We start from the raw sequence: 15,878 nt of genomic DNA, 5'->3' as shown, positions 1-15,878 counted from the left end.
ATCCAATAGGGACAAATGATTCAATGGGATAGGGTGAGGAGTGTGATAATTCACTGCTCTTTTGAGAAGCAAAATAGTCCCTCAACCATTGTGATGGAAGTTCTCCATAACTATCGAAATCATACACTGAAAACCCAACAGCATGTGGTAAGAGAGTGGTACCTCTCATGAAAGAGCTCTATGTATTTTTTAAGAAGTAGTAAGAAAGCACCTGTCTGACTCAGGGCTAGAGCTGTGTGTAGCCAGGCCTAACAATGAATAAAACATAACTCAGTGTGCTGGATTCCTAAATGTGCATTTCTCCCACTAAAAACACTGCAAAAGGGGGGGAAATAAACATTTCAGAAAGTACCACTTACTTGCTGGAACATCTGAACTGTTGGAGAGTATGCTCTGATGGAAATAGCAAACTTCAACAGACTGATTTGCAAATCAGTTAGGAACTGTCCAGCCTTCTTCAGAATCAGGTTGTAATAAGAAGAATCTGCATCTGTAAAATTAAATCATCAATATGAAAAAATATTCATGTCTTACTATGTCTTATTTCCAAGTACATGATCCAACAAAGGAAAAGACAAAAACAAACATAATCATGAGAAATATATCTTCCCACGAGCAACACTCTGTGTTCGATTAGAGCAGTTCACCTGCACCAGCCACGGTCATGTCTGTAACAAGATTATGTTCTACTGAAATACAACTTAGTCTGTCCCATTGGTTTAAAGTGGTGGTAGTCTTTATTATTAGTTTCAGAAGTAAAACCGATGGTCAGACAATGTTAGTTATTGTATTATTTTATTTAGCTTTCCTGTGTCATGGGTATACTTTTTTGTTGTACGTGCTCTCACGTGATCAACCTGAATAACTATAAATGACAGTGAGCGACGGGCTGTAGTGTTTACTGTGCGAAATACCCGTCCTAATACAGACCGATTACATTAACTGCTGCACCGTAAAGGTTTTAGTAGGAGTCCTCCTGGCTCGATTAGAAGAATGGGCAGCCGACAATCATGTATTGTCAAGAGTACTGTATGGTTTTCGGCAAGGATTGGGAATCACTTAGCTATGCCTCAATTTGTCTCGGATTGTAAATAAGTAAACTAGGTCCATGAAGAGCTCTTTACATCTTGCCTTCATGGACCTATCAAGTGCTTTTAACACTGTCAATCAGATCAAGTTGTGGCTTATGATTCCTTGCCAGGAATGCACATGCGCAGTTTCAAGAAGAAGGTGCGATAGACCGGGAAGATGACTCCGCGATAAGGTAAGTGTTATTAAATCTTATTTTAGGCTTTAATCAATGTGTAATATTGTGGGCGGGAGGCGGGCGGCCAACTTCGGTTCTGCCCCGAGTGCTCGGAGATTTGCCCCGTTTCTCTGCCTTCTTTGCGGAAGGGGCAAATCTCCGCCCATTCCGTGGGCGGAACGGAAACGTCCGCCCACCACTATCCGACACCCACAACCAAAAAATGAGCTGCACCTTACAATGATTTTTCATAGTGTTTTAACCACACAGCAATTCATATGGAAAAATACAAAGAAGTGAAAATGAGTATGAAGGAAACCTATTATTACTGAAATGTACACAAGATACGTAGGTTAGGAGCAGTGGTTAATTGTACACCTCTGAATTTGTAGTTGTCCACGCTGTCATGTGATTTAGAGGTCATTTTGCAAAACATCTTCTTTATTGCAATCTGGCTTACATTTGGAAACCACAAATGCAGTCATATCCAATTGGTAATAACAAATGTTCTACTATTCTGTGGACCCATATGTTCCCGGATAAACATGGTATCTCACTGGTGTGGCTGTGCCTAGCCCCTGAAGTAGCACACAACACCCCAAAACGCAACCGGGAGATATCACACTTCACCCAGCAAAAAAGCTTTTTTTACAGTGTGGGTAGCTGAAGATTTTGGGCCCAAGTTCAGCTACCACCCTAAGAAACCTACCATACCAGACAGCAGAGAAAGTCTAGGGTGGTGTGACTTGTGGGGTTCTCACAAGGGTTTGTTTATAAGAAGCCCTTGCAAACCTCAACCTTTTGCTAAAAACTCACATTGTACTCACTTGTACCTCTGCTGCCACACCAGTAAGAAGAATAATCAGTAATTCTTTAACTATGGGAATCTTTCCACAAGACATAAAAAAGGCATACAAATGCTCATTATTAAATAAAATTAACCTAGACCTGCATGACCCAAACAATTACAGAGGGACCTTTCCTGGGCAAACTGATATAAAGAGCAGCATTCCCCCAGATGTCACAATTCAGTGAAGATAACTCCATACGTTCAGACTACCAGACAGGATTCCGCCCAGAAAGAGGCATAGAATCTGTCCTCATCACCATCTGGGATGACATTAAATATACAGTAGACCCGATCGGGGTAGCTACATTACTTCTCTTGGATCTCTATGATGCCTTCAACATAGTTTAACATGACACTCTAATACAAAGTCGCCACAAAGCGGGCATAGAGGGGACTGCTCTCGACTGGATCACATCCTACCTCCAAAACAGGACAAATGTCATCCATGCTCCCTCTTTTTCATCCAAACCGTACATCACAAAAGCAGGGGTCCCTTAAGGCTCGATCATCAGACCCATGATTTCAACATCTACATTTAGTCATTACCGGAAATGATCATTTCAGCTCACATGACAGCTCACATGACATAACCATGCAGATGACACACAAATACTCCTCAAACTGGAGAGCCACAAAAACATTGGAACCTTAAAAATCTTCAGTTGCCTCAGAGCCATTAATCAGTGAATGACATGGAGCCATCGCAAAAGCGACCCGGAGACGTACGTTGGAGGGTGTGCATGGGGAGGTTCACTGCAGTCTCTGTGGCTTTCAGCATTAGCAACCTTGTAGCGGACATCAGGACTCGCCTCCCCTACCTACTCTCAAGGCCGGTCAGCCAGAGTGGGGTCCATGTGGGCCTTGTGTGCGGGCGGAGAGGCAGGAAGTTGGGGACTTAAGGCGGCGTTGGTGGTCATGGGCAAAGCTAGTGCTGCAGCTCCCTTTGTTTGGCTTGGAAGCGGCCGGTGAGGCTTGCACCTTCCAAGGTCTACTCCTTCCCTCCCAGTCCTTCTCTGCTGTACCCCTTGCTGCTTGTTGCCCCCTCCTGCCTAGGCTTGGCACCATATTCTTTTCTTTTTTTTTTTTTTTTTTTTTTTTTTGAAAACCTTTATTGAACAGAGAAAGCTCACAAATACAGGCCTACAACCCACCAGGGCTGGCCACCACATAACAAAAACAGCAGGAGACATATATCAGGTGTCACAATATACTAAGGCAACAAATCAGGGGAAAGAGCAAGCATCTTAGAGCAATCTCAGGAGCAAACAAATAGAAAGGTAGTTTTCTTTTTTAAGAACGGGTTTGGGAGGTCAGGAGCCTGGCGGGCCATAACACAAGCCAGAGGGGCGGGGTCGCGGCGGGCAGCAACGCAGCGATCTTAAAGACACAGGAGAAATAAATACGACAGAGGTATACCAGTAAGTACCGGGCAAAACAACGGGTAGAAAGAAAAGCAATTGTGCACACAATCCACTGCCCGCCCACCGCAGCCACCACCCGTCCCACCGATCAGCACAATAAAGGACCCAAATACCAAAACGATACGAAATGCACCCCCAAGTAGAAGAAAACCCCACAAAAAGGGGGGGGGAGAGGGAAGGGAAAGGGGGAAAAAGGAAAAGGAAGGGACCCCAACCCAACCACCCGCCCCCAGGTGACAAAGCAGGAAAAACAAAATTCCGGTACAAAATCGACCACAAAATAGGAAGACAAACAGAACAAATCACCATCTTTGTAATACCGGAAAAATACACCAAAAAGACACCCGGGGGACAGACGGCGATACAGAGCCCCGAAAAAGGGGATACACAAGGGCCATAGAACCAAGTAGGGAGAAAAAAGGAGGAGAGAAAGACCCCTCCAAAAACAACAACAGACCCTCCCACCCACCCCACAAGCCCTCCCTACACCCCTGCAGAGGGCTATGGCCTACCCCCCGGCAGCGTGCCTGTCGCCCTAAATAGAACCCGAAATATAGAAGAAAAGGAACAAGGTAGAAACAAAGACAAAAGGGAGGGGGCAGGGGAAGGGAAGGAACAACGCACACGGGGGAGGGCGAAAAATCAGTATCATCTGCTTCCATCCCGCCACCTGCTACAAGGGAAGGGTATAGCCCATGGGAAGTTAACGATATTAGAAAAAGTTTCAGGAGTCCCATAAAATTACAGGAACATCACAACAGCACTTGTCAATCACATAACAAAGAAACCAGACTACCGCATATAAAAGTCGTTTCAGCCCTGTCCACTTTTGTCCAAGGTTGTAACCATCCGAACAAACAAAGAGCAAACGATGAAGGACACAGGGCTCAGGAGAAAATTTCGCGGCAGTCCAAAGAAGAAACTGGAAAGAAAATATTGAAGATCCAGGAAAGACACAGTACAACAATCGTATTGCAGACAGAGTTCCAAGGACAGTTCGAACGAGGCAGGCCCAGCCGGGCCGGAACATACTTCTCGGTCGGGGAGTCGACGCGAAGAGAGACTGGAAGGATCGTCGACGCCAGGCCAGGATACAAGCGGACCGCAGCCCAGTGGCCGAGGCAACCAGACAGGACAACGGGGGGCGTCGGAGACTCTCCGAGCCAAGGATGCGGTCCCCGCCGGGGGCACAGAGTCCAGGAGCACATCAGTCGCGATCCTCGACGAGGAGGCCAAATCCGATGACGGGGGCCCGCATTGTTCAAAATGAGGGTCCGCCCCCACAGTGGAGACAGACGCAGCCACGGTAGTCCGCCAGGAGTTCAGTGCATCCAGGACAACTCGAAGCGCAGGAAACTCTTTACAAGATCCGACATCCGGGCCATGCGGCGGGCCCCCAGCGCTCGCCCGGGCCCGGCAAAGACTCCCAGGGCAGGCCGCCATCTTAAGAGCCCAGCACGTCCCCGGTCGTCGGGAACCCCGGCCGGGGTAACACCAGAGCAAAAGGAGGTCAGCCGGACTGCGGCAGGGCGCCCCAAGGCAGAAAGGAGAGCCACCAGAAGAAGGATGTCTGTCGGTCCCCCCGTATCGCCGGCCCCGTTCTCCGAGCCCGGGCGGAAAAAATCAAAATGGCCGGGCCGGGGAATAGAAGGGGGACCCAACCAGACAATTGAGTAGGCTCTCCCGCGAGGAGCAGCGTTCGTACCTCTGGGCCCAGGCCAGTCGGGTCCGTCAAGGGGCACAGCCGGCCAATTCACACATCAGCCTCCGCGTCCAGCTCCACAGCGCCAGCAAGGGCCGACCAACATGTTCCGTCACGGCCCAGCGTAGCAAGGAGGCCCGGCCAGACCGCCCCGGAGGCTCCGAGCGGGATCACTGCACAGGATCGACAGCACTCAGGATCACCGGAGCAACGGGTAAGTGTCCGCTAAGTGACTGGAGTACCGAAACACAGCAAGGAGGGCTTCCCGGGGCAAGAGGAATACAGGATAAATGAAGATAAACAGGCGGCCGGACGGAGCCGAGCTAAAACGCGGCCATCTCGGTCGCGAGCTAGGCTCCTCCCCCTGGCACCATATTCTTAACATGTAACCTTCATCTGCCAAATTAAGTTGGAGTTGGGGCCTTAAAGTGGTTTGTCTCTCTTCGCGCCCTTGACCCCCTCAGGCCCTAGTGGATCTCGATAACTTGCTCTATGTGGTGGCCAGCTCTGAGCTCCACACGTCTCCTGGCATTTCGTTTGGGCTGACCCCTGGCCACAGACACCCGCCGAGGAGGTACATTTGGCCCCCTATACTTAAGAGGAATTAACTTTATGGGCTACTAAGGACATTTGGGAAAGACATCATTTGTGAGCCCCTATATGAAGAATTCTTTAAATTCACACAGGGTCAAGACTGATTTGCATTTGGCGGGTCTAAACTGGTGTTGCATGGTGAGCAAAAGAACAATGGATTTAACCCAGATCTCTTGACTAGGGTGAATGTACGATTCATGCAGCATTCTGTCCATCATTTGTTTGCGTAGCAGAATTCTGGGAATCCCGCCTCTCGTTAAGACCACAGAGCTGCTGCTGCTTTCCCAGGTCGGAGTTCGGGGACAGCTGCAGCGCGCTGCATTGAGCCGAACACCTGGTGCTGGGAAGGAGCAGCCACATCAGTGGGAGACGAAGGGGGAAAAGCACCTGATGTCTGCGTACTGGGACACTGATGCAGACTGCGGGATTGCCCATCGACTCGGGGGAGTGCATTGTTGCAAATCTAGAGCAAGCTCCCAGTGCTACGCCAAGTGCCAGGGGGTGCTGTTCTCCCCATCTCGAATGCCCGTGAGGCAGCTGCGGCCTCCCGCATGAAAACTGGTGCGGTCTGAGGCCTGGCTGCCGAGTTGCCTGCAGACGGTTGACTGAGTGACAGCGCAGTGGAAGTGAGGTGAGGTGCGCCCCCATTTCAGCTGCTGAGGGTGGTTCCATCTCCGGTCTGGAAGCCTTCCTCCGGGTTCTTCCAGGTTTTGCTATAATGGACTTTCTTAAGCTGTAATTTTGTCACTTGGGCTGCAGCCAAGTGTGACTTGTTGGCCTACCAGATCGGGAGATCTGCTTTCAGCGGATTGCTTTGCCTTCTCTGGAAGTGCCCAGCCAACCCCGGGGGAGTGGAGACGGCGGTTGGCCACCGGATTGCTTGGCAAAAAGAAAGATTAAACAGCAAGAAAGAGGAGGTGAAACTATTAACAACTTGAATTCCTTTTTAACAAGGGTGGCAGAAGTTCTATCAATTGAAATATAACTAACTGAACGCTGTCTTTCGCTTGAAGTGGTTAGAACTGGCTCTAGCAAAAACTCAGGCCTCCATGTTACGGACCCTGTGGGTCAAGGGGGGGGGGGGGGGGGGGGGGGGGGTTGGAAGACGGTGGGCGGATAAATCCTGTACCAACGTGGACATACAACAGACTTCCCCCAAGAGCAGTTTGTACAACACCCTTGGAGCCACCCCCGAAAAGAAAATGAGGAGGTGCACGCAATAAAGCCATAAAGGAAGAAGGAATAATCAACACTTGTTCCACTGATACATTTTTTAATACTACTGATGACCTATGTTGTAAGTTGGAGCAGACACTTACCTGTATTCTACCCCCAATTTAGGCCAATTTACTAAATAGAAGAATTTTAAATGATCTGTTAAAACATAATAAACCAGGGGGGGCGTGGCTAGCAGCCGGCGATGGCGGCAGCTTAGGAGGAGAGCTCCGTGATTGAAGCGGCCTCCTAGACAATCCGAGCATTTATCCGTCGTGAATTATTCACAAGCGGGAAGGCGACGAAGCCCAGGACCAAGCGGCGGCATACTAGCCAACCGGCACCTCGATCCGTTGTCGGGATCGCCAGGTACAGCCGGCACCTGTGTGGGCCTGTGATCGGGGCCCGGACCTGGGAGTGTGCTACACTGAGGGGCCGACAGGAAGTGCATCGCCCCGGGCGGAGGGGGACAGGAAACGCTCGCCTGGGACGGGCGGAGGCGGAGACGAAATCTCTACACCCCGCTGCACCGCCGACCTTTCCTGGCACGGAACGTGCGCCCAGACATCCAGCCGTGCTGCGGAGGTGAGGAGGGGGTCGCTCCTATTAGCCCGCTGGGTCGGGCGGAAGAAAGAAGCGCGGAGACTCCGGACGAGGGGCCGCCATCTTAGAGTCACGTAAACGGCCCGGCTTCATCCGCAACAGCCCGGCCTCACACTCACGAGGCGGAGCTGGGATAGTGGAGCCTAGTCACCACCGAGCGAATCATGGTGGAGCACAGGGGGCCTTCCGCTGCATAGGGACGCACGGAACCGCCGCACATCTGGGCAGACACCGGGGCACATTTAAACCTACGTCGGTGGGCTAGAGGTCGCTCTCACGGACCTGGCTCTTCGGCCACGGGCCGCCTCAATAAGATTGCCACAGGCTTTGAGATCTCACTGGGGTGCAGGTCGAGTGCTCCGAGGGACACACGGCGGTGAAGCTACATACGGCGTTGATGAGGGAGTGCCTCCGCATTATACTGGGACTCGGTTGACGCACCCGGCCCGCAGCGGAGACGGACAGCTACATTCCCCTGCTCCCACTGTGTACTGTTGAGAGGACCCTGTACAGCGTGGAGCCGCCGGGCCCTGAGTGGATTGGTGTAGACCCACGAAGACCGGGTGGGTCCTGGCGTGACGCCTCGTGACAGCCAGGAAGGAGCGGTGGGCCGGACGACATCGGGTGTGGGTGCCCACCTCAGGACGCGCTGCATCAGAGGACCGACACGCCGACTGCATCCACGTTGGGCAGACACCACTGACGGGATGCCCGGAAGGGGACCAAAGAATGGAGCATCGCAATCACGCCTTGAGCGGTTTGCGTATGAGAAGCCCGTTTCATCTCCCCCAGATGCCAAATCGCAGCAAAGCAAAGTTGCAGAAGCCGCAGGGGGCAAGAAGGCGACCCTTGATGATGTCATGCGGGCACTCACGCAAGTACAAACCACAGTTGGGTCCATTTCGGCCGAAATAACGCTGATCAGAGCGGACTTCCATAAGATGTCGGAGAAAGTGAGCAATATGGAAGTGGTCACTAAGTCCTTGGTGGAAGATGTGTCAGAGCTGCAGATTGGTATGGAACGCGTCTTGAAGGAAAATAAGATACTGCGTGAAAAGCTCGATGATCAGGAGGGGCGCTCAAGACGGAACAACATTCGTATTATAGGTGTGCCGGAGTCGGAAGACACGAGAGCAATGGACCTATACGTGGAGGATTTGATTAAACAGAAGTTACAGCCTAAAGGCCTTTCGGCCTTCTTCACGGTGGAAAGGGCACACAGGGTCCCTGGCGTGCGCCAGAAAACGGGCATGAACCCCAGACCGATCATAGCGAGACTCTTTAATTTCAGAGATCGTGATGCCATCCTGCAGGCAGCGAGACGTTCGCCCCCTCTTAAGATACAGAACTCCACCCTGGCATTTTTCCCGGACTACACTGCTGAGGTCGCACGGAGGAGGAGAACCTTTTTCGAGGTGAAGAAAGAGTTGAGAGCTCGGGAAATTTCGTACTCAATGCTTTTCCCGGCCAAACTTCGGATTGTGGCAGACAATAAGACTTGGTTTTTTGATTCTCCAGAAATGGCGCAGGAATGGCTGGAGGGTTGGAGACAGGTGGACCCCCCGCGTCGCTCTAACAGGCAGAACAAGCACCGCACTGCAGGATCCCGACAGAGCCCACAATCCGCAGGGGAAGGAGCAGAGGCCCACTCCCCACTGTCTGTTCTTCAAGAAGAGGGTGCTGATGAGGAACAGTGATTCGCAGTTGTTATATGGCTGACCGGAATGCATTGTTGTCTGGCAATGCCGCCTTGGATACTGGGCTGAGGGCCTCCGCGACCAGAGATGGGGGCCGCCGATACCGGAGAGTCCTTCACCCCAGCGAGCAAATACTATGTTGTGGGTTGGGATCGAGCACTCTGCTGAGTTGGGGGGGCGGGCAGTTTTGAGTCCGTTGAGCAGGGGGGCAGGGAGGGGGGGAGTTGGGGGTAGGATGAGCTTCTGGTTGTTAAGTACTACACAGGGTCAGACACTGCACTGTATGAGGCGTATGCGTAGAGTAGAGGCGCTACTGCGCGGACTGCAAGTTCACTTCACAAGCTGTATCATATGTGGCGGAAGTCGGCTGACTTACCGCATCTTCTGCTACGATGGGGGAGGACAATAGCATGGGGCGGGCACCACCATTGAGCCTAATGTCCTGGAATGTTAGGGGCCTAGGGGATAAAATAAAACGGGGACTGGTCTTGCAGAGCATAAGGAGGTTCAACCCAGCCTTGGTCCTGTTGCAGGAAACTCATCTAACCGGGACGGCCGTTCGGGCCATGGATAGGAAGGGCTACAGTATGGTTGTTCACTCTGAGTTTACTAGAGGGTCCCGGGGCACTGGGATACTGATGCACCGCTCGTCCAGGTTTATTCTACACTCAGTTAGCGTCGACACACAGGGGCGCTTTGCGGCGATCCATGGGCAATGGGAGGGGAGGCCGCTTAATGTGGTCTCGGCTTACATACCGCCGGCACTACACACCATAGCTCTCCCAGACCTGGAGAACTTTTTGTTACGCCTCCCGGAAGGGGATCTCATTGTGGGAGGTGATTTCAACGCAGTGGCACACAATTCCCAAGACCGCCACCCAGTGCGCACACGTACACCGGGGCCTTCCAGGTTGTTAGATTTCATGGAGGCACAAGGGTTAGTGGACATATGGAGACAGTTTCACCCAGAAGACCAACAATACACATATTATTCGGCAGTCCACGACAGCCTATCAAGGATAGACTACTTCCTCACATTGGGAGGGGGCCTTCTCAATATCACTGATACTACCATTAGACCACGAGGGGTTTCGGACCACTCCCCGTTGACTCTGACGCTGTCCAGCCAGGTGAGAACCCACAGGCGCATCTATCCTATTTACCCGGGATATCTTAAAGAACCCATCATAGCCAAGGCTTTAAAAGCGGGCACGAAATCTTACATCACAGACAATGAGGGATCGGTGACTTCACATGTAACCTTCTGGGAGGCATATAAAACCGTTCTTCACGGGCAGGCGATCTCGGTAATCGCACAACATAAACGCGCGCAAAGCCAGGAGCTACTAGACATAGAGGAACAACTCGCCAGTGCGACTCGGGCACATGAAAGTAACCCGAGTGAGGATGCACATCACACGCTCAGGCTGTGTCAACAGAGACACGCCGCCCATCTACGGCGCAAAGTGGTGGGCGGGATGGCGGCGACAGCAAATAGGGTATATGACCTAGGAGATAAGGCGGGTAAGCTCTTGGCATGGCTAGAGAAAAAACGTGGAGGTCAAAGAGCCATACTACAGCTAAAGGACTCGAGAGGGGTGCTCCAGACCAGGCCTGATCGGATAGTGGAACTCCTCGCTGACCACTTTGAGTCAGTTTACTTCCCCGAAAATGAAGTCACACGGGAGATGGTGGAGGGATCGCTCCTAGGGGTGCCGACCCGTACTCTCCTCCCGGACGCTAGGGACGAACTTGATTCGGACCTGACGTCCGAAGAAATACAAATAGCCATAGCGGCGCTGCGCCCTGGGAAAGCAATGGGCCCTAATGGCGTGCCGATTGAATGGTACAAAATCATGTCTGAGTCACTCTCCACTCCCCTACTAGAAATGTACGAGGAAAGCCGGGAGCAAGGGATCTTGCCCCCTGACCAACGCATGGCCACCATAGTGGCGATACCGAAACCTGGCAAACCACCTGCGGAATGCGGCTCGTACCGCCCTATCTCGCTCCTTAACGCCGAAAATAAAATTCTGGTGAAATTATTGGCCACTAGATTACTCCCTCACCTACAAAACCTAATTCACCCGGATCAGTCGGGCTTTATGCCACACCGAAGCACGGCGCTGAATTTGAGAAGGCTGCATGGAGTGCTGGCACGCGCCCCACGATTGAAGGAGCCAGCAGCGGTGCTATCTTTGGATGCCAGAATGGCGTTTGATATGGTGGAGTGGCGCTATCTTTTTGCAGTCCTGGAACACATGGGTTTTGGCCCTGGCTTCATCTCATGGGTCAGGTTGTTATACACCGAGCCCGTGGCGAGAGTGACGGCCAATGGCTGTATCTCGAGGGAATTCCCACTGGCGAGGGGCACAAGACAGGGGTGCCCGCTCTCACCGCTGCTATTTGCGTTGGTGCTGGAACCCCTGGCCACAATTATCCGATCCACCCAGTTGTTGAGAGGCATACAATGGGGGGATGGCTGGGAGGACAGGGTCTCCCTGTATGCAGATGACATGCTCATATACCTCATGGACCTCGACACTGGCATTTCGGTCCTGCTGGCCCTCTGTGAGACCCATGGCGCAGCATCGGGTTACAAACTAAACTGGTCTAAGTCCGTACTGTTCATGATTCGGGGTGACCCCCCGGTACTGCCTGATGGGTGCCAATTGGTGGTGGAAACACGTACATTCAGATACCTGGGAATTCAAATCACGCAGGAATCTGAGACATTTTTGGAGATGAACCTGGTCCCCCTGATGAACAGATTGAGGGCGGATGTGCGCCATTGGAAGGCCCTCCCCCTGACCTTGCTGGGTAGAGCGGTACTCTTTAAAATGCTGGCACTACCTCGCTTCCTATATGTTCTGGAGAATACACCGACGGTGGTTCCGTTGTTGTTCTTCCGCCAAGTGTCGGCACAACTGACCACATTGCTTTGGAGTGGCAAGCCGGCTAGAGTAGCACAACTGAAATTGATTAGAGACTGGTACAGCGGGGGGATGGCGCTCCCGAGCCTTGAATTGTATTACTGGGCAGCACATCTTAAGGTGATCAACCAATGGATTCATGATGCCCACAATGACCCGGCATATGTGGCAGATAGAATACAATTGGGTACGACTACCCTCCTGGCTCCGCTCTACAACAAGGGTTTGGTAGGGAAGCTGGAAGGACCGACCAAACACACAGTGACTATATGGCACAGGGCGCAGAGGCGGCTTGGTTGGGAGGGGGTGATCACCAAACTCACGCCACTGTGGGACTCCAGAGCCTTTGGTAATTTGCGCAACAGTAAGGGATTTGATCGGTGGGATACCATCGGGATATCCACAGTTGGCGATCTATGGTCGAGGGGCGAGGTACTCTCTTTTGACACACTGAGGGAGCAGTATGACCTGGGAGTGATGGAAACGTACAGATATATACAAATTAGACATGCACTCATGTCTGTGTTAGAAATAGGGGCGACGGTCCCGGAGTCGGCTCCATTGGAAGACCGGCTACTTACGGACTATATGGAGACTAGTGCTACATCCCTCACCTACCGTAAACTGTTGAACAACTTGCCGGATCCGCTGGTGCACCTGAGAGAAAAGTGGGTGGAGGAGATTGGGGACTTAGATGAGTCGGAATGGAACGCGGCATTGGCATCACCCAGGGAGGCAGGCATCTCCACACGATTTCGACTGGTCCAATTTAAAATATTGCATAGAGTTTACTACACACGCACAACACTACATAAAATACACAGGGCGGACCACCCCTATTGCTTACGGAACTGTGGGATGGAGGGTACACTGTTTCATACTTTGTGGGAATGTCCCAATTTGCAACCCTACTGGATACGCGTAGCGCGCACAATCAGCCAGGCACTAAAAACCTCTTTCACACTTGACCCTCGGATATGCATACTGCACGTGTGGGGCCCGACAGACCTGTCACCACATGGGAAGCGCTGGGTGGTCATCGGTATGATGCTAGCGAAGCGCGATATTGCACAGAACTGGGGGGCGCCGACTACTCCGACGCTGTCGCAGTGGTGTAGGAATATGGATATGCTTATGTTCACGGAGAGGGAGGTTTATAAACAGAGACTCAATCCGCGCAAGTGGAACAAAATATGGATGCCATGGAACTCGTATAGAGGGGATATTTGTGAGCCCTTACCGGAGGATGAGGATGTGGATAGCTCTGAGGAGGAGGATGACCTGGACTGATGTAATGTATTCAGGGGTGGGCGTTGGAGGTTGGGATTAGCCGGGACCTAGATACTGAACACATAGGCAGAATTACTAGTGGTGTCGAATAGGCATAATGTAAGTGAAGGTTCTAATTCGCTAAGGATGTGTTTAAATTAAGATGCAGATCGTTTATCATGACCCTTTCTAAGTAGTATGTTCAGAGTTGGGGAGAAAATGAAAATTTGGAAAAGTTGCACTACTGGTTGAATGCAGCCGAATGTTGACGCTGCGATTATACAATGAATATTCGTAATTGCTTATTATGTGATGGCAACAATAAAAACAAATAAAAAAAAAAAAAAAAACATAATAAACCAGATATAGCACAGCTGTTCAACCCCACATTACAAAGGGGCACAATGTCACAAATGGAAGAAGTAGGGCCCCATTAGAACCTATTTGGGACACATGCCCAAGGTGCACCCAGCAACAAAAAGAGGTGAGGGAAGGCGGGACCATAACAACCCACACCGCAGATATAATTCCCCAAGATGATGAATTGAAGCCTCACACACCGATTACATCACCCTCTCTGAGGGTATCCACAGGGAGAAATAAGGGTAGAGGAACGCGTGGAAAGCAGACTGCAGCTGGAAGCACAAGTATGACCGTGCAGCTCCAAAGAGAGGGTAGGCCGGTCAAATCGCTGTTAAATGGTGAAAATAGGAGCAGGCTAGACCTTCCCCCTGAGGCGTACCCATATGTTATTATCTTGGCAAATGTTCCCGTACTGCAAGAGACCCAAAAGGAATCTACAGGTCAACCCATGGCTAAAGCCCTCCACTGGTTCAAGGAAAACTTGAAGCCCTCATATAATCTTAGCAAACACATTATAATGGCTAAAAGAGTTGATTGGATGACCTCACAATAGTACGAGAATTATTGAGAACCCTACCCATCACAACTAACACCGGATCCCAGATCACCTCCCTCTCCTTACGTTTTTTCCACAGACCCAACTCCTTACAGGCCATGGAGATAGGGCAGAGGCATCAGGCCTCCCGCAAAAATAATACCTATATATTATAAATTTTATAAAGCGCTTGGTTACACCTGCTGGTGTGTCCCCGCGCTAGAGGCTGCTGTTTGTTTCCTTAAGAGTGGGATTCTGGTTGCGGCTCGAAGCCCTGCGTGCGGCCTTGAGGGTTGGGGAACAGGATACTGCCATGATGGGGCTCATCGCCTTTACTCAAATTTTACAATCTCAGGCAGCCGCTTTGCCCCCTTGGAAGTTCTAGAAGAGTGTGATTGACTATGTGGCACTTCGTCCAATCAGATGGAACCAATCTCAATTGATTCTTTTCCCAACACAAAGACTAGGACAAAAACTCCTGATACATCTACGGTAAAGTTAATGTCTTGAAATATAGCAGGTTTAAGGCAGAAACTGGGGAACATTGACTGGCGAAGTTCTGTGGAACAAATTATTTAGTTTGTTTACAGGAAACCTGGACCACGGAAACCACCCTTTTAGATGGATATCGCTCTTATCAAAAAATGGCTCGGCCCACTATGGCAGGTAGCGCCAGTGGTGGCATATTAACTCTGGTTGCAAACACCTTCAATCATAATGTCCTTAAATTTGTAGATCCTTCTCCGTTTTTCCACATATTACTCTGTAAGGGGTGTGAAGACTGGGACTGGGGTATAATTAAATACTATAATAACTATTTTATTGGGAATATGGTGGCGGTCCCAGTCCTCTTGGAGGATACACATCCTCGTCAGCTCTATATCTTGTGGGCGGGGATTTTAACATCCATGCATGTGACAAATCTTCCACATCTCTATGTCGCATGGTCAACAGGGGACTAGAAGCTCTTCCCTCATAATCAGCATGGGAATGCGATGAATAGGATTACTAATAATTAGAAGTTTACTTATATTAAATAAAAGTCATCAAGAAACAGGGTAAATGGTAATAATAATAATAATCTTTATTCGGTTTTTTTAGCAGTTGCAAAACCATAAAAGATGACATAATTATACAAACTTTCAGTTAAAAAATTACGATTAAGTATACTGTAAAAAGGTCAAATTGCCAGCAATTTACATAGGGTATGAGTTAGTACTTTGCTTTTACAAATTGTTTCTGTGTCTCATAATACACTTTAAAAAATTTAGTACATGGTACACAGTGCATTCAGAGTCCAAAGATTGGAGTGCCAGCAGGGCTGGACGACATTGTCTGTAACCCCATTTTTTTAATAAAGGAAGAAGCCATGTCTTTCGGTGAGTATAATAAAACTTGCAAAAAAATATTGTATGGATGGTGGACTGTTGTGAGTGATCGTCACAGGGGC

At 50.4% G+C, this 15,878-nt stretch overlaps 1 protein-coding gene across 2 annotated transcripts in view; it reads right to left on the bottom strand.

The window, feature by feature from the left end:
- The window catches only part of UGGT2 (UDP-glucose glycoprotein glucosyltransferase 2), a 1,586,510-nt gene that overhangs the window by 1,494,902 nt on the left and 75,730 nt on the right, over positions 1 to 15,878 (bottom strand). For both annotated transcript variants that reach the window (XM_078657956.1, XM_078657957.1), the window contains exon 3: positions 360 to 490. In XM_078657956.1, coding sequence (XP_078514082.1) covers positions 360 to 490 — 131 coding nt within the window. The remainder of the gene's footprint in view (positions 1 to 359; positions 491 to 15,878) is intronic.

This window comes from Lissotriton helveticus, chromosome 8 (assembly GCF_964261635.1).
Source record: "Lissotriton helveticus chromosome 8, aLisHel1.1, whole genome shotgun sequence".
Taxonomy (NCBI): domain Eukaryota; kingdom Metazoa; phylum Chordata; class Amphibia; order Caudata; family Salamandridae; genus Lissotriton; species Lissotriton helveticus.
The sequence above is the reverse complement of the archived record's forward strand: the minus strand, read 5'-3'. Positions and strand labels throughout refer to the sequence as shown.